This window comes from Pocillopora damicornis, chromosome 1, assembly GCF_964200805.1.
Source record: "Pocillopora damicornis chromosome 1, jaPocDami1.2, whole genome shotgun sequence".
Taxonomy (NCBI): Eukaryota; Metazoa; Cnidaria; class Anthozoa; order Scleractinia; family Pocilloporidae; genus Pocillopora; species Pocillopora damicornis.
In genome coordinates, this window is record NC_142670.1 from 9,267,501 (window position 1) to 9,286,873 (window position 19,373).

Below are 19,373 nucleotides of genomic sequence, written 5' to 3' on the forward strand. Positions count from 1 at the left end.
TTTCATTAAACCCCTGAAGAGTGAAGCGATTCACGAAACAGGCTTGTCGGGAAATGTAGTTACGTCCTTTTTTTCCCTCTCATAATATTTATATATATATATAGCTATATATATGGGTCTTGAATAAAGCGTTGAAAACGGAAGCACATTCTCCATTGTGCAAATTATATATATATATATATATATATATATATATATATATGTATTTTGTGGGAGGAAAAAGACAAATAAACTACCAGTTCATCCCTAAAGACCTGTTTCGTGTATAATCCCCTGATGAGTGGGCAACCACGAAACAGGTCTGTAGGGATGAACTGGTAGTTTATTTGTCTTTATCCTTCCACAATATATACATCGCTCTACTCCTATGTATTGAGCACTGTCTTACGTAAGTCAAAATTACTCTTTATATATATATATATGTTGCGATAGGGAAAAAAAACAGACTTTACTTTCATCAGAGTATAGTCTCTCTGTTTTTTTTCCCTATCGCAACATATATCGTGCTCTTCTTCTACGTATCGATCACTGTAAACGGAACAATCAAATATACATATATACATGCACACACGTAAATATATATAGTATTAACAAGATAAAAAGATATGTTGAAGGAATATTTTTTGCTCTCTTCCTGTGGCGTACCCAATGCAGTGGACACGGGCTGTTGTGCACTGGAGTTGATGGAGAGCCAATCACAGTGAAGGAATCGAAGAGACACAAGTTGATCCAACAAAGTTTAATGCTATCGTCTGAATATCATACACATCCAGTGAAAACTAAAAAGGGGAAATTGCAATGTGCAAGATGAAAAAAAAATGTTTTGAGGCTAAAGAAGCGAAGTCGAAAGGAAAACGAAACTAATTACGATTAGCTGGATCTTCCGTCTGATCCTGTCGTTAAGGTTAAAGAAACTGTAACTTTTACATAACCTGAAAAATCTTAAATTTAAAAAAGAAAAAACTGTGATCTAACTCCGTCGATCTTCTAACTCCAATTCTCTCAAAAACGAGCGTACCAATATAAAGGTATAATATACGCGTATAATTGTAAGCTGGTTTACTAGGAATACTAGCAACGTAAGTAATTCAAACTTTGAACAAAATATCTAGAAAATAGGGGCATAAATTCGACAAGGAAACAAAACAGAACTGTTACTACTTTAAATCAAAACGAAGGCAACTATGCAACCAGGGTCCTCTTTGAATGTTCATTACACTTCCAATATCCTTGTCGATGATCTCAACCAAACTTGTAACACATCTCACACCTAGAATGAATAATTGACGAAATACGTAAGTTAAAATGATAATAGGACTGTGTGGAGTCCAATTCGGTCGGTAATCATACGAGTGATTTACAAAATCGGACGACTGGGAAGTGGCAGTCTATAACAGTCTATTTATCCTCTCGCGTGGGAGGTTAGTAAAATTCTCTACAATGAATTTAGCCACCATACCTGGTCGTTGTGTAGAGTCATGTACTTTCCATGTCCAGCGGATTCGGCCATCTCAAATCCTTGAGACACTTGAGCTGTAGGCATGGCTCCAGATGCAGGGACCTGCATCACCTGTGGTTGACCTCCCATGGCTCCAGCTACAGGCACCATGATCATTTGAGGCTGGCCTCCTTGTGGAATGTGAGATTCAGTTTGCACTGCACCTAGACCAACAGGGTTTTGCACTGGAACTGTCATAGGACCACCAGGCCCATAAGTAATGGTTGGTTGCATCATGTGTTCATATGTCTACAAATGACAAAGAGGAGGATTTTTATCCACGCAGATTTAAAATTTCAGTTCTAAGTGATCATTAAAGAAACCTTAAATGCCTTCGTGGAAATGAGTCAGGGAATCACATGTTTATCCTGGAAGCTTATTGCATGGACATTCCATTCAGTAGGGGAACCTCGTGGTAGAAGAAGCAGACAAAATTGACTCAGCTCCTTTCTATCAATCTCTGCCCCATAATTATCTTAATTCGCTTTACAGTAGATAGTTTGAACTCGGGGTAACATGTAATAGCGTAGTCTGATCCTTCGGGTGAGTGCAATCCTGAGGAGGACTGCCTCACAATGGTGTCTGAAGTTTCGACAACTTATTTTCATTATTTCTGTAAAATCTTTACTTATGATAATTATATTCTTTTAGGAAAGCACACTGAAGTTCTTCCATTTACCACATGTAAGAGGCCATTTTCGAATTACCTTTGACCTCATTTTCAAAGCGAGTTGTGGAGCTCATCCTTTCATATGATTATAAGTCGTCATTCACATGCAAATTGAACATTTTCATAATAATAGTTGAGCACCAGGCCTCGTTTTGAAAGAGACAAAAGTAAATTCGGTATTGTCCTATTGTGTTTATCATGTGCATGTGTGCCCATAAAGCCATTGAGTTTCATTGTTTATTAGTTAGCGTATTTTAAGTGCCACCGTTTTTGCAGTCGAATGTATATCGTATATGTAAAATGATATCACTACTCTACTTTTTATCATTTCTCGATGGATCTGCTGAGACGGTAGCACAAACTTTTCATACACTTCCTCGCCGTCACACACCAAACAACTTTTTGAAATCGCAAAGTGTTGCACAGTCAGAGAACGGGAAACCCAACAGCAAATCATTTACATCGAGCGCTTTACCACGTTTTTGTATCATGCCTAAAGGAGAACTGTATAATTTCATAATTATATAGAAAATTGCGGAATAATTAGGAGAAACAAAGTTTATATTTCAAAAGATTTTTTTCCCAGGCATGGCTGTCTTGATATCCTAAACTCCCTTTTGTCTTAAAATGCGAAGAATGGAAGCAATGTTGGCCGGTTATTTAAACAAAGTTTAGCGTATGTTTGACAAAATCGTGGTCTAAGTCATGTACAATTTAGCCGAACCTTTTATCTGAACAATTGCTTCATTAAGAGGGCCGAACTGAAAGCCAATAGTGAAGGGACATTATTTCAATTAAATTTAACTTTCCTATAGAAAATACCCAGGGCCCACTGCCTGCGTAAAACCGCGGTTTGGGCTAGACTTCTTGTAAATAAGCGGCCCTAGAGAAGGCTTACCTGTTGAGATTGTGCGTGAATGTAGCAACAGGCGCACACCTTCATGGCACAACAACAGATAGCTGCCCAGGTTCCCAACAGAAACTCTAAAATCCCAATGAACAGAATGATGCCAGTGATTGACAATTCGGCTTCATTGACCGAATAGGAGTCGAAATAACCGTTGTAAGAATTTGAGTCAATTGCAATGCTGTAGAAAGCAACGATCAGTGCACCAAACACAGCTGAGGTAATGGAGAAGCCCATGAAGACACTGGCCTATAATTTAATGAGAGATGTTACTGTTACCGAAAAACGATCTCGTCTCGTGATTTAAGATTTAACAGAACACGGTTGTGATTGGGAAGTTGATACACGTCATTGATGTCAATCTTGGACTCGCATGGACGCGTCCATTCTAACAATAAAACCTCTATATGATCCTTAACATAAAAAAATTAAGGGAGAAAAAACCTAAAAGAGTCTTGCTGATGGTGTGTGAAAATAATGCCAAAATAAAGGGAAAAATGTCCACAATATGAATCATGTAATTCATGGTTTTGTATGATGCAAAGTTTGGTTGGCTCTCACTTATGATCTAATGGAGGACAGAAGCACATGTGACGTCACCTATAACAAAGGTTTATCTTTTAATCATCTTTAACAGATAGATTCCGTGCTGTCGTGAGTCAGTGCAGTAACAGATCACAGAAGACGTGTGTTACTGGTGTTGTTGCCATATTATTACATCTACGGTTATTTTACTGTATGGCAACATGGAATATCTGCTAAAGTGAGAGTGCCAGATAGATGTTTATCTGGAATGCGGCCATTACAAACATTTAAATAAAGATTAAGAGAGGTCAACTCACAAATATATCTCGGAAGTTAGTTTGCTCCTCGCGAGTACCAGCAACACCCAAAATTCCTGTGATACCCATCTAGAAATGAACAACATTAACAAGCTGGAGTATGTTATGAAAAACAATGGAAGTGTCTAAGAAAAACTTATCAAATTTAATGTGCAGAGGGGAAGGATCAGATTATTTCATATCATTTTCGTGTTGACTGAACAGCCCTATTAATTCACCTAGCTTAAAAATTCGGCTTCTCGTAATTTTTGGATAATGGTGTTTGGAAAAATTGCTCCCAGTGTAAAGCAGACAAGACATTGGAATAAAGGAGCAATGTGTTACGAAAATAAGGATCCTATACGAAATTGTTGTTATCTCACTTTCTTAAGGATTATTTTCACTCGCCGACTAAAAATTATAGACATTTACGTTGGCCATAATGCAATTGTGTAAAGTGTATGAAGCGCTTATTTATTCCTTAGGAATGCCCGGTTCAATAGTTGCATTTCGATACGCGAGATGGATCTTTCTTCCGGCATGGAAAATACAATTTCGCAGCCAAAACAATCATATCACAAATCTTTCTTCGGGTAATCACACGGCGAAAATTTTTCATGACGATCCACCACAATTTTTTTCATGTTTACTTGTGTCAGCTGCCAAATATGTATTTAATACTATGTCTAAAGCCGCTGGCCGAATTGGCGTCGAGACAATAAAATGCTGGGTTTCTTTTCATTAGAAATAAAAAGTATTCCCGGTCAAACTATAAGGAAAACATTTCCGGGATTTCGTACAGGCCTGTTTAATCAGTCCCTGTATCTCCTAATTATTCAAAAAGCACTAGCTGGTTTGGTGTCCAAAGAGTATTTACATGTACCTTGCGATCAATTTGATTCAGATAAATTTGATTAAAAGAGCTTCAGAGATTCGACTGGAGACGATCGAGTGAACAAAGTTAAATGATTACTGTGCAGATATTGAATAAAAGTTATCCAGACAGGGAAGACTTAATTTCTGTCCATTTTACTTAAGAGACTCGCTATATCTGCAAACGAATGCTTCCGACGACAATACAAACCGCTATGCTCAACGATTTCTGAAATCTTCTCATTACAACATAGCAGAACACAATGTGAAAATATGAGTCATTTTCGACAAGCAGATGAAGTAACAAGCTCAACTGCACTATAGATTATGCTCAATTATGTCGACTTATTTAAATGGCGTACGATATAGAAGTCGCTACTTGTATCCTTAACTCACCCATAAACCGATCCAAATTCCAAAACATATGTAGCCTGTGAAAAAGTACCGAGTAACATAGTCTGCGATACCAAAACAGACGAGAACAAAGCCCAGAAAAATGTGTGCTATGGCAAGAAACCGCGCCACAGAAGTTGCCTGTGCTGAGAAGTCCGCCATATTTGCCTTTCAGATTCACTCTTTAGACGATTTGAGCTCAGGTTCCCTAGTGAGTGACGTCACTCACGTCACGCTAATTCAAAATGAAAGCCTATCCTTTCTCAGAGTCTAGCGATTATAAAGAGCGACTCAATTTACGAACCGGTGCTTGAACTGACTTCGAAAACCAAGAGTTCTCGTCTTCAACGAAAGTGGAGTCTTCTTTCTTTCCGTTTGTTCTTATTCGAATCAGACGTGTTTGTCTGGGTAGCTATGTTGTTCCTGTGCGGTTTTCGTAGGGTCACCAATAATAAAATAGTCAATAGAAGGTCAGATCGTCTGGTAAAACAAGTCGACTTTAAAAACAAAGAACTGATTATCATGCTTTTGTATTGAAGAAATTTTTCATGCTTAGCGTGCTTATAGCGAGGTATTAATGCATGCACAAAGAGCACAGGAACCGTGCGACGGAGAATTGATCGAGGTTCCGTGTTCGATACCTCGACATACGCATAGCTAAAAGCAATTATTTCGTAACGTAGCATACACATAGTCTGCGTGAAAAATATTTTCCTCTTTTGTAATCAGCTGCAATTTTTTCACGTTGCACGGTTAACGATAACTGAGGATTTTATTCAATGGACAAAATCGCATTCAAGCGAGAACTCTCTAACAGGTTTATCAAAAATTTCCCTTGAAAATTCGTCTTTTAAAATTTGCTTCTTTCGATGAATCACGGAATATGTGGGCAAAAAAAGTTGTGGTTAAAATGTTTGTTTGGTAAAATTCAGATCCCAAGGAAGGGTTTCGTTTGTTTAACTTGCATGACTGTTTGTTTTGACGTAGTAAATTAGCCATGGATTGGGTCAACCGTTTCAGGGTGGACCTGGGTATTTCCAATGATAAGTAGAGGGAACGTTTGAGGCCGCTGCTCCTGAACCCCTTGTGAAAATGTTCCAACATCAGTGGTTCTTTCGAGTTCCTCTTTAAATGGAATAGATACGAGAACTCCTTCGCTCCCCTTAGCTTTGTCGAACGCAGGGTTGTCGTTAAACTGCAGCTGTTGACCCCGCACCTGGAACGAGGTAGAGAAACAATTCTTACATTGAATCCTAATGGAAATCTGTAATACAATATTATCAACTGAGTTGATAACGTAAATTGGCCACCATAAAGAATTAAGAGTGATTGTCAGTAAAAATCAAAGAAATCGTGGCCACGGTCAAAAAATCGATTGCGCTCATACTTTGTCAGTTTGAAGGCCTAGGTAAGTAACTGAAGGATATGAGGTTAGTTTTTTGAAATATTCCATATAACGGCAGAAAACCACGAAAAACGGTCACCCTACCGGAAGCTCGGATTTCACCTGGCGGAAACTCGAAATTTTACACTTTTCAGCTTCTCGCTACACAGACGTTTACATAGCTGTGAATCTTTCTTAAGTATAATTGAATACATTGAGTCTTCCTTAGTCAAACCATGGGAATTATTTTTATCTCTGCTTATTTGTGAGCGAACTGAGACCCGATTAAGAAGACACACTTTTCTCATTTACGCGAAGGTGTAAAATAATCCAAACTCAGCGACGAAAAAAGCTGACCGGTAGTTCTTCAATTCTTCTGATATTATAACCAAAGACAGTTCAGTCATTGATTTTTATGTCTCCGGTTTTAAATCTTTAGGATCTAGTAGCACTTTTGCATGAACGCCGATCAAAATTCGATAAAATTCCAATTGAGCGCCTTTGAAATCTACAACTCTACATAACAATGCACTATTGAATAAATTAGCTCCTCGGCCAAAGTTTGTACATAAAACATGAGGGTTTTACTTTCTTAGCGGTTTGAACCTTTTAAAAATATATATTGATGTTAAATATTGTCTACATAGGTAAAACAAACTATGAGCTGAAATTAAATCTCACAGGCTCGCTCCCTAATCTGTGTCACGCACGAGCGACTTTGCTACAATTAGTACAGTAACAAACAGATATTTACATCTGTTAATTTACAATAAGTCTTATTTTAAAATATCTTACTCAACGATGTGCCAGGTTCCCCAGTTAACTTGCTGAAGTAAAAATAAAAGAAAATATCATAAAAGCAATTCAAACTGAAACGATAAGAATTGATTTTATTAAGAATGAGAAGCTTTATGCCGACGATAGCCAATCAGAAGTACCTGTTCTCACGAAAATTGCATCGTTCTTTAAATAAATAAATCGAATTATCTTTATCTGTGAAACATTGCATCTAAAACCAGAGTTTATTGTCGGGGAACTTCATAGAACAGCGATGTCTTGCTCGTTCTTGAATATTGTTGGTGGGATTTGCGGCGCAGACGAACGCACAAGTTCTTCAACTTCCGTCACGCATCTCACGCTGTGTAACAGGGATATCAAAAATCACAAAAAGTCGTTGAAATTTTCCGGAATTGAAACGGAGGTAGAATTAATTTTGGCGAGATGTGGATGTTTTCAAAAGCCGGCGAATTTATCGGGTATGACTATCTGTCCGGTTCATCGTGCCAAGTTAGGTTTAGGTTGGCGAAGGACGGGTAATCTTTGCACCATCCCGGAAGTTGTTTCTGGTCACTGCAAGGAGCTGAGGAAGGCACCCGCACTGGAAAAAGGAATAAATTTATTCCAATCCATGAAGATATTTGAGCTTTCAAAACAGCTCGTCCCTGTGGGCTCAGGTAAGCAACCAACTACTTGATGTTCTACCAAACAGAGACTGTCTCCAATGAATTATTTTTAGTCTATTCATTCTGATGACTTGAGATTATATAAAATAATCATTTGTTTAAACGACGGAGAGAAATAAGTAAGGTTGATGAAGGACATTTCGTTACTTATCTCTTCATTCAGTTGTCCAATCCAATTTTTTTTTTAACAACCTTTATTTAATGCCTCTCATTTTTTTATGGATTGCGATTATATTAGTGTGTGCACTGTGCACTGTATAGTCCGAGTGCTTCATGGGACAAACATCCTGCATACTGCTAGGATTGGAATGTCATGTGTGGCATACGCGCAATGGAATAAATGTGATGGAATATTTTTAAGCCTGGTGAATAAATGAGAATGATGTATTATTCAGTAAGTGACACAGGCGTACTCGGAAAAAAAGAAATCCGAGTGCTCTCGGCCATCAGGAGTCGAAACTATCGACATCGTGTCAGGTTATGCCTAAGTGACACGATGAGACGGTACGGGTAGTCATCTCCAATAAACCCGTTGGCTTTTAAAAACACGCAATCTTGCTAAAATCAATTCTGGTTCAAGTCCGGAGAGTTTTTTAGGACTTCGTGCGATGTTTTATATCCTTGTTACACAGCGTGAGCAGTGTGACGAAAGCTGAGTAAGGGTAGAAATTAGCCATTGGAAGTTACTTTGCAAGTGCGTTCGTCTGCGCCGCAAATTCCACCGAGAATATTCAAGAACGAGCAAGACGTCGTTGTTATGTATGTCCATTAACTTCGCCAACAACATACTCTGGTTATATGGTTAAGTAGATTTGTTTATTTAGAGAACGATGTAATATTTGCTTTTCGTGGAAACAGTTACTTCCGATTGGTTTTCGACGGCACAAAACTTCTCATACTAAATAAAATCAATTCTAATTGAGCTAGAATTACTATTAAGGTTTTCTTTTTTTTTTCAGCAAGTTAACTGGGAAACCTGGCACATCTTTGAGTAAGATATTTTAAAAATACGACTTATTTAAAATCAACGGATGTAAATATCTGTTTGTTACTGTACTAATTGTAGCTAAGTCGCTCGTGCGTGACGCAGATTAGGGAGCGAGCCTGTGAGATTTAATTTCAGCTCGTGGTAATTTTGGTGTTTCATAGTTTGTTTTACCTGTGTAGACAATATTTAACATCAATATATATTTTTAAAACGCTTCAAACCGCTAAAAAAGCAAAACCCTTATGTTTTTTCAATAGACTAAGTGCTTTGTTATGTAGAGTTGTAGATTTCAAAGGCGCTCAATTGGAATTTTATCGAATTTTGATCGGCGTTCATGCAAAAGTGCTACTAGATCCTAAAGATTTAAAACCGTAGACATAAAAATCAATGACTGAACTGTCTTTGGTTATAATATCAGAGGATTTGAAGAACTACCGGTCAGCTTTTTTCGTCGCTGAGTTTGGATTATTTTACACCTTCGCGTAAATGAGAAAAGTGTGTCTTCTTAATCGGGTCTCAGTTCGCTCACAAATAAGCAGAGATAAAAATAATTCCCATGGTTTGACTAAGGAAGACTCAATGTATTCAATTATACTTAAGAAAGATTCACAGCTATGTAAACGTCTGTGTAGCGAGAAGCTGAAAAGTGTAAAATTTCGAGTTTCCGCCAGTTGAAATCCGAGCTTCCGGTAGGGTGACCGTTTTTCGTGGTTTTCTGCCGTTATATGGAATATTTCAAAAAACTAACCTCATATCCTTCAGTTACTTACCTAGGCCTTCAAACTGACAAAGTATGAGCGCAATCGATTTTTTGACCGTGGCCACGTTTTTTGAATTTTCCTTGATTTTTACTGACATTTACTCTTAATAGCTTCAGATGAAATAAAAAAAAATTTTTATACATACATATACATACACTTCTTTACATGAACGCCTTAGCGTCGCTGCCTCTCATTGACGAATTTTGTGACCAATTACATATTAAGTTCTTTCAACTGAAGTTAAGTTTTCTCTACTTTGTATTCTTAAACGTATCCTGCACAATAGCTTCTCTTCCCGCAAGGTAACAAAGTAACACATATATTAATAATCATTATATTAATTATGCGTTTTATCATATATTTTAATTTTAATTATATGTTAATTATGCGTTTTCTCATATATTTTAATATCATTGTGTCTCACCATCTCTAGATTCCTTCTTTGTAATGGAATTATTGCTAGGTCCCATAACAGATTAGGATTGTTAGAGGCTATAAAAAGGCAAACAAACCATTACATGAACATAACATAGGGGAGTTTAATAAGATGTCACTTCTGCGACATATGATGAAAAGTTGCTGACAAAGCATAATTAATTTTCCCCCCAAGACTTTTGCCAATAGCTCTTTGCGTTCAACGTTTCTGACGAGGCTTCTTATTGGTTACCTTTTCATTCATCGACTCTTCGCCTTTTTTCCCTTTTTATCCCAATTTAAAAGTTCTTCCCTTTGGCTAAACATCCTGGCCGAAATACTTTCTTAAGGTAGAGTCGGAAATACCTCATTTGCATGATGTAGATCATCACATTTCTGGCACTATTGGAGAAAGCAATCAATGCACTTCCAGAACGCACAGCCAAGTCTGTTTTGAAATCAAGGCGATGGTCTGTCTTTACGTTGTTATACACAACTAGACCATAATAAAATAAATAAGGAAGAACAAAAGCCAAAGTAAGAGTCACGATGACTGTGGTACCTCGAATTGCGGCAGCTCTGCGGAATATCTTGATGGCGTTGTCTCTTTGAATGTGCACTCTCCTTCCTCTTACATTTGCCCAGAGAGTTTTGATGAGTAAGACATTGATGACAACTGTTATGAAACCTGGTATGATATACTGGAGAGTTGTAAAACTTAACAGCATGATTCTAAATGGAAAATAACTATCGTCATACCTGTAGACCCAAGTGTAATGGGTCTGGTTCAAATCGAACCTTATATCTTTGAAAGTCGAAGCAGGGATCAAGGTAAATAAGAATCCTGCGAGCCAAGAAAGCTTTACCACCATTTTCACAGTGGAGAGAAAAGAATGACGAAAAATTCCTCGAGTTATCATAAACCTCTCGATGCTGAAGAAAAGCAGGTTATTCATGGTGATCGAGGTGAATACAATGTTTAAATAACGCACTATGTTACAACTCCAGCCTTGATTGAATACATCAAAATACAACTGAATGCATACGGGTGGAAGTGAGATAACGGTACACAAAACATCGGAAATAGCAAGGCTCTTGATGTAGACATCGCAGTTATTTTCAAACGACCAGGCTTTGGCAAATGGCGCTATTTTCGCTTTGGACTTCAGAAAGCACAGCACAAGAACATTTCCCACAAGTCCTATCACTCCCACAGATACAAACAATACAAACAGTATCAGCCTCTTTAAAGACCCTAATAGTACTACATAAAAGTTTTGTTCGTGCATCCTCTGCCATTTCTTGAGGTGGACGGATCAATCGGAGTAGAGATCACTTTTTTGGAGAAGTCAGACGTCAGATTCACGCATTGGGTACTGGCTGTCTGCATTAACAACAGCGACCTGCGCAGAAAAATGATCGATCAGAGAGCTAATGGATTCAATATCGTAATTAATCCTGAAAGTGCCACGCTTTGAAACCTAGCGCATGTTGTAGTTCACTATCGATTCCTCTGTAGCCTTGAGATAAAGCAACAGAGTGCGAGATACAAACTTCTAAAGTTTGATTTCTCCTGACGGACTCTCTTTGCTTCACGCCCGTGACATAGCAAGTAAAAACTTTTGCTTTCGAAGAATTTTCCATTGAGTTTCAAAAGTAATCAGGGATTACCTTGGTTTTACTTAACTTTATTTTTACTGGTCTAGAAGACTTGCGCGATCCTCTCAACCAATCAATAGTGAAACTGAAAACAATCGCGAGTGGGTCATTCTCGTTTTCCCGCGCTTCGAGCAGTTTGGTTTTTTTCAGTTTGACCGCTCATTGGCCAATGATAATGTAAACATTTGTTTGGATTGATCGCTGTGTTTACTTTAGTTTTGGTTTTTCGACACAGTTGAAAACTGTTTTTGAAAGAAATTGCGACTTGGTTCCTATTGCTGATAACTTAGGCATAAGCTCAAAGGTTCTACAATGGTACAATCGGAACAATATTATAAAAAATACGAAACAAACAAAACAAAAAAACAAACTACATTAAAGCAGACTCATTTGTAGAGGTGCTTCAAGCCTTGACTACGTAAACGATGGATGAAAACAAGGAGTTTCATGTAAACGATACACCAGAAATGATAAAGGGAACTAATTTAGCAGTGTACACTACACGAGGTGGCTCCTTCCTGTCCAATGTTTTCTGGTCTAATTGAAATTGATTTGCGATGTTAGAGGAGGAGAATCGAGGAGGTCACGGAGAAAAACTCTAAAAACAAGGGAAAAATATTCAGAAGAAATATTCAATACTAACCAATATGGAACAAACTGAGAGAGAAATGCAGCTATCAAAGTCAATTTTACTCACCGTGCTAAATGAAAAAACTTTGTCCTCTGCACTTGTTCTGTGTGTTTACTCACTGTGAAAGTTGTATAAGGCTATCATGAGTTCCTATCAAGTGGTACATATCATTTTGAATGCGACAAAATACTGCAATGGTAAACAAAATACTGCAATGGTAAACAAAATACTGCAATTGTAGATTAAACGTGCGAATGCAATTGAATAAAACTGGATTAAAAAACTAAAAGGAACAATGCATTGTCTCAGTCCTTCCCGTGAGTATCTATATACGATGGGAAAGGTTCTCTTCTGTTTTTTTCAAGCCATCGTTTTCTATTCTTTTATCTAGGAAACAGTCTGTATTGGCAAGGTTAAATTAAAACAAGCGGCATGATAAGACACTGAAACAAGCCGTTCTGCGAATTAATATTCAATCTCACTATCGCGAGCTAAACCTTGAAAGAGGAAATAACTACTAATGGTTTTGTCGATATCAATGCTATGTCGTTAATCTGAAAAGTTTACTTAAAACTCGGCACAAATTAAAAACACAAATTGATCATTACGCCATTTACTCCGAACTTTTCACAGTACTCGGCGTGCCTTTAAGCTTTAAATAAAAGGAAAGGGAAAATTTGGAAGGGGGCTAATTTTCATTTTTACAAGAAATTAGCAATTCGATTCCCTGAAGAGTTAGATTTGTTTTCTTTTATAAAGTGTCCTTTAATAAAATGCCACTTACCGGAGGTTTCTTTGTTGAAAATGGAGATCCTTTTGCATAGAGAGGATACTGCAAATTAATTCTACCGTATCGACGTATCGATGCAGCAGATAGTTACCAGAGAAAAAGATATGTAAAGATGCGATTGTTAGTGTCTCCAATTGAAAGACGTTTCCAGTATAATTCTGTATAATTCTGTATGACCGTGTTGAGGCTCACTCCCACCACAGAGTATTTTGCGGCTTAACTTGAATTGCGTGCAAGAAATGTTGTTGATACTAAAGCGAGACTAAGCGATTTCTAGCTGTGTTCAGCTTTTTTCACTTCAAATGGTATTTTAATTCGCCCGCTTCCTTGAAAACTCAAAGGAATCTATTTATTGCGGTCGGCATTCAGTCAACTTTTCAGAAAAAAGAGGCCCCGCGTCTGCAGAAATGACATGATCAAATCAAAACATTCTAATAAAAACAATGCATATAAAACGCAAATATAACTATCGCACTACAACGTAAAGGGCTGGATTTGGTTAGTTGAATGCTGACAAAAAAGCTCAAACCGAAAAGAGATATCCAAGTCCCGGAAGATTTCAATTAATTATAGATACATGGGTTTTATTTTCTTCGTAAGAAGGAAGGTAAATAAGAATTGTATATAATGATCCACCCACCTGTCCATAGGCGTACGGGCCGGGGGGGCGGGGGGGGGGGGGGGGGCTGCAGCTCCCCCCAAAATTTTGGGCAATTCAGATTTTTTGGGCAGCAAGAGAAATTTGGGCAAAGCCAGTTTTTAAAGATGTTTTCAAGTTTTTTATTGAAATAGATAGATAAAAATGGAAAGGCAGTTAAATTCACACGAGAAAGCGGTTGCCTGGCACATGACGAGCTTCTGGTCATTAGTAAGGGGGGGTTATAAGTTGATATACATATTTCTATTTTTTGTGTGTGTTCTTGGGCATTGTACTGTACTGTACCGCACTGCACTAGCTGGTGTTGTAAATTAATTAGAATCAATTTCCGCATAGCTTTGTAGAATAATATCGTAGATTATCGACTGGAGACTCTCAGAAGATCTGAGTCACGTGCTAGGCAACCACTGTCTCGTGTGAATTTAACTGGCTCTACCATGGGCTTTAAGTGCCTAAAGCCAGTTAAATTTACGCCCGTAGTTTCGTAAAAAGTTACGCGACCGTGGAAACTGTTAAATTCAGACGAGACAGCGGTTGCCTAGCACGTGACGAGCTTTTGGTCATTAGTAAAGGGGATCATAAGTTGAAATACGTACTTGTATTTTTTGTTTTTGTTTTTGGGCACTGTACATACTTTACTGTACTGTACTAGCTAGTGTTGTAAATTTATTAGAATCAATTTCGGCATAGCTTTCTAGAATCATATTGTAGATTATCGACTGGAGACTTTCAGAAGATCTGGGTCACGTGCTAGGCAACCACTGTCTCGTGTGAATTTAACTGGCTTTACCATGGGCTTTACGTGCGTAAAGCCAGTAAGATTCACGCCTGTAGTTTCGTAAAAAGTGACGTGACAGTGGAAACAAATACGCATCTTGCATGCATTTTCCTGTAGAACTCTCCTTGTCCCATATTCTCGAATCCAGCGCCACAGAAACGAAAACGGGCCTATCGCCATCGTGTTAAATGCTCCGAATGCAAAAAAGAAATCGTTGCCGAGTACCAAGACGCTCATGCAAGAACCAAGCATATAGGCAATTTCTCGTACGCCAAATCAATCGCAACTAGGTTTCACTGGCGGCAATGAAACCATTACCAATATGGTTAAATGCAGTAAAATTGACGCCGAAGACGTTGGCTGAGATCTTCAAAATGACAGCCGTATAGATATAGTGGTGGATCCTTCAGATACTGCCCTGGATAAGTCAGAAATCGAGGTGATTCAAGTGAATAATGGTGCTTGTTGTGCTCCAGCTACGTCAGAATCTATGGATGCTGGTATGACAGATGAATCAGAAATCATGGATAAAGGCAATTTGGATACGTCAGAGATCATGGATATGGAAAGCATAGATAATGGTGCCGACAATAGTACTAGTGCTCCAGATACGACAGAAATTGTAGATAACGGTGCTAACTCTGACATTGTGCATAGTACTTATAGGGATATGTCCATTTCAGTTGTCATAGATAATCGTGTTCCAGAAAAGTCACTTAAGTCAGCTATCACGGATAATGGTGCTCCAGGTAGGTCAGATATCGTGGATGGTGCGCACAATTCGTCATTGGATACAAATTTATGTAGTGGTACTTGCCTAACGTCCAGTGATATAGATGAGAGTCCTCAGCAACCGATTTTGAAGTGGTACGACCCAAAAAAATTTGGAAGTGAATCTTTTTCTAGAGATTTCAACCCAGCCTGGTACAAACGATATCCATGGCTGAGCTACGACTTTGAAACTAAGAGAGCGTGCTGCTACCCATGCCAGAAATACTTGAATGCCCACGATTTCACGTTTGACAATTGGAAGAAGCCAGAGCGTCTTACTAAACACCACAAGAGTGAGAACCATCAAACGGCCATGGTGAAATAGATTGATAGTAGAGCAAATAAGAAGATAAATACTTCAATACTGGGCAAACTCCAGGAATCACACAAGCAAGATGTGAAGGAAAATCGTGACTACCTGAAAGTTATCATTGAATGTCTCATGTTTACGGCCCAGCAGAACATCGCCCAGCGGGGTCACAATGAACAACGTGATGGTTTGAGTAATAGCAGTGATGTAAATAGAGGTAATTTTCTGGAACTAATTCACTTGCGGTGCAAGGACATAGCTTGGCTAAAGGATAAACTCGATAGCCAGCTTCAGAAGCATGCGCAGTGGACATCTCCCGTGATACAAAACGAACCGCTACAAATTATTGCCGATCTCATTCGCGAGCGTATCACAAACGATGTGCGAGCCAGCGGATGGTATGGTATCATCTTGGATGAAACATCAGACATTAGCAGAACAGAACAAGTTTCACTTTGCCTTAGTTTCGCGCTGAATGGAACGAAGAAGGAAGCATTCATTGGTTTCTACTCCACGAAATCAACCGAAGGAGAAGTACTGTATGAACTGGTGAAATCCTCTATCACTGAACTCAATCTTGACCTAAAGAACATTGTTGGTAAAGCATTTGATGGGGCTGCTAACATGAACGGTGTACACAAAGGACTCTCGACAAGAATGGAAGAGTGCTCCCCGTTCGGTATCTACGTCCACTGTTACGGGCATGTGCTCAACCTCGCACTTCAAGATACTATGACACAGATTGAACCACTGCGAAACGCTTTGGGGACTATCCAGGCTCTGCACAACTTTTTAGATGCAAGTCCCAAACGACACGCCCTGTTTAGTGACACAGAAGTACAAGGCGAGGATCTGAAACTGACGCTGAAGTCATTAAGTGCCACGCGATGGTCATGCCGGTGGGAAGCCGTAAAAGCCGACAAAGATCCGAAAACCTACTCTGAGAGCAGAGCCTTGTTGACCGCCATTTGTGACTTGGAGTTTATCTTCGGACTGTGTTTGCTGAAAGTAATCCTGAGCAACACCAGTAGTTTGTGTTGATATCTTCAGGGGAAGACGGTTGACGTGATCTCCGCTCGTAGAAATGCCGACATGACCATTCAGACCCTACGCCAGTGTCGGAACGAAGAAAGTTTCAACAGCGTATGGCAGTTAGCATCAGCAATGGGTCTGAAGATTAAGAAGTGGCTGACCAATTCTGAGTTTCAATTACGAGAGGCCAGGGCACCCAGACAGACGCCATCGCTCCGCCTTCAAGCCCTTGTAGGTGAACGACAAACGCAGCTGAAAATAGTCGCACCACCGTATTAACACCTACTATGCTTCCATGGACAAGGTGCTGTCCGAGCTTGAGCTCAGGTTTAGCAGAAATGACCAGGATATCCTCTTTGCTTTGGGAAATATCTGCCACAGTGAAACACCTGATAAAGAAAGCTTCTCCCGCATTGCTAAGTTTTACAACATCGACGGCGAGATGTACGCGAGTTTTCGTCATGTGCGCGGATTGGGCTACATGACTGTTTCAGAAATGCTAGAGACAATGCGTGAGAATGATCTATTCGATATGTTTCCAGAGTTTTCCAGGGTGGTGCATATCCTTGCAGTGATACCTGCTACATCGTGTTCAGCAGAGCGATCATTCAGTGCGTTGCGCAGATTGAAAACTTACCTTCGCAGCACCATGGGGTAACAACGTGTCAGTAACATTGCACTTATCAACACTGAAAGGGCGTATGCCAACTCTGTAGTCAACAATGACATGGATCGTATCACTGATATCTTCGGTCGTCGAAATGGCAGAGACAGTTATTTCTTTTAAGTTTTAAAGTGTTTTTTGAGCTCATATGATAGATTCATAGGCAAGAATATTTTCACTTCATATGTAGGCCATTGTTAGTGCATCGTATGACCCTCGTTTCCTTCCGACTGTTTCGTAAAAATTTGGGCAACTTGTGAGAATTTTTTGGGCAAATGGTTCACCGCCCCCCCTGGCAAAAAAATGCCTGTACGCCTATGCACCTGTCTCAGTGGTTATAGATTTTATATATGTCTTTTATGGATGTTGTGACATGAAAATTGAATTTGAAAAACAATCAGAAAAGGAAAATCTTCATGCAAGATAATAAGATGAATAATAAGGAATCTAAGTCCACAGGAGAATAATTCCTAAATTACAGAAAACAGTCTGATTAAAGATATCTATGGGTAATTTTTAAGATGATAAAAGATCCTGTATAATAAAGCCCTTTAGATGGTGAAAGTGGCCGGAAAAACATTGGAATCCAACAGTTTGTAGGCGGAATTTTATAAGTTATTTTGTCATGATATCAGGAGTAATTTCAAAACTTTATTTTTTCGATTAATAGAGTTGTCACAATGTAGACAGAGATATATACCTAATTGCAAAAACGTTGTCACAGGAAGAAGCAAGAACAAAAACAACAAAGTAGAAAACTAGCAAATAAATTCGAACTTGGCTTTTAAATTTTATTCTGTTTCTTTGTTTCTGTGAAAAGATACCCGTGAAATAGGGAGAGGTGATTAGCCACATATACAAGTGCTTCAATTGCTTGTTACTCGGTCCTAAAACTCGACAATTGAGGCGGAATCATTAGTTATGAATCCTAAAAGTATCATGAATCTTCGTAGTCAACCCTAACCAAGAGAATATGATATTCTTTAGGACCTAACCCTTATTCAACTTTGTACCATTTAGTTATGAAAAAATGAAAATGTAAAAAAATTTGAATCATCAATCAGCGGGCGAAAAAAGAGAGGGGTCATGGATTTCATCGTAAAATGATCACTCTTCCAAACCTCAACTCAAGATTATTGTTACAATGTTGTTAACAATTCTCGCAGTTTTCACCTCTGGCTTTAGGTGTACACAGGCAAATGTGTCTCTTGTCTATGAATCCATTGAAACATGTTGCACCGCGGGCATAGGGGTTGCTGGAACACAGATTCTAGTGAGAAAACCAAAAGGAGCATTCTCATTCCCCAATTTGAACACTAAAGGCCACTTATTTAGACCAGGTCTAACGCAAACCGCGGTTTTATGCGAGCAGTGAACCTCAACGATTCTCTATGAGAGGGTTGGAAACATGCGGCACAGCTTGTAAAAATGCTTTGCAATGTTACACACAAAACGTCTTTTAAGGTATATTCATCAACCATAAATTACGCGACAACAGCAAAAACATCATCGACAGAACTGGTCGTCAAGTTTAATAGCCAATAATTGTGGCATTTTTCGATAACATCTAAAAAAGGATAATTTATTTAATTACTGACTGAGCTCGCTAGGGCCGAACGGAAAATGATTGACTCCTAGTCATAATAAAAGGGACTAAGTCAAACCACGAGTGGGACGGCAACAAGAATGTGACAAAACAAAATGTCTAATGGGCAGAAAAATTGCTCCGCACGTGTCTTTCAAAGCTTTATATATTTCTTAGCCGTCCTGTGTAAAACAACAACGTGAAATCATCAAAAACTTGCGTGGTCTGAGAACTTTAACCCCGACATTAAATGATTCATTTTTCCATGTTTAACTCATGGCTGCTCCCACACGTTTTACTGAATTGAGGTGTGTGCCTTAAGA

General features: G+C 38.7%; 3 protein-coding genes, 1 long non-coding RNA gene and 1 pseudogene across 4 annotated transcripts in view; 3 read left to right on the plus strand and 2 right to left on the minus strand.

The window, feature by feature from the left end:
• Positions 1 to 19,373, plus strand: part of LOC149051840 (replication factor C subunit 1-like) — a 362,202-nt gene that overhangs the window by 34,935 nt on the left and 307,894 nt on the right. The gene's annotated exons all lie outside the window — the stretch shown is intronic.
• LOC113664685 (uncharacterized) lies at positions 725 to 5,914 on the minus strand. Its single transcript, XM_089186324.1, has 5 exons — positions 5,166 to 5,914; positions 3,918 to 3,986; positions 3,067 to 3,324; positions 1,460 to 1,747; positions 725 to 1,270 (listed from the first exon to the last, which is right to left on the minus strand). Exons 1-5 carry the CDS (start codon positions 5,322 to 5,324, stop codon positions 1,265 to 1,267), a joined length of 780 nt encoding a protein of 259 aa, XP_089042450.1. The 5' UTR covers positions 5,325 to 5,914; the 3' UTR covers positions 725 to 1,264.
• Positions 6,479 to 9,002, plus strand: LOC149051842 (uncharacterized). The gene is made up of 2 exons (XM_089192271.1): positions 6,479 to 8,000; positions 8,969 to 9,002. The coding sequence occupies exons 1-2, from the start codon at positions 7,598 to 7,600 to the stop codon at positions 8,974 to 8,976; spliced, it is 411 nt and encodes a 136-aa protein (XP_089048397.1). The 5' UTR covers positions 6,479 to 7,597; the 3' UTR covers positions 8,977 to 9,002.
• On the minus strand, positions 10,456 to 13,883 carry LOC149051843 (uncharacterized). The gene is made up of 3 exons (XR_016183519.1): positions 13,247 to 13,883; positions 12,529 to 12,651; positions 10,456 to 11,575 (listed from the first exon to the last, which is right to left on the minus strand). It is a non-coding gene; the product is annotated as an uncharacterized LOC149051843 (long non-coding RNA).
• LOC149051844 (zinc finger MYM-type protein 1-like) lies at positions 15,374 to 17,781 on the plus strand (annotated as a pseudogene).

Bases quoted from the DNA above. Each gene is read 5' to 3' on its own strand.
- LOC113664685 (XM_089186324.1), bottom strand. From the start codon at position 5,324: ATGGCGGACTTCTCAGCACAGGCAACTTCTGTGGCGCGGTTTCTTGCC. The intron at 3,987-5,165 runs GTGAGTTAAGGA...GTTCATTTCTAG, and splicing joins GAATTTGGATCGGTTTATGG to ATGGGTATCACAGGAATTTT. The intron at 1,748-3,066 runs GTAAGCCTTCTC...TGTCATTTGTAG, and splicing joins TTCACGCACAATCTCAACAG to ACATATGAACACATGATGCA.
- LOC149051842 (XM_089192271.1), top strand. From the start codon at position 7,598: ATGTCTTGCTCGTTCTTGAATATTGTTGGTGGGATTTGCGGCGCAGAC.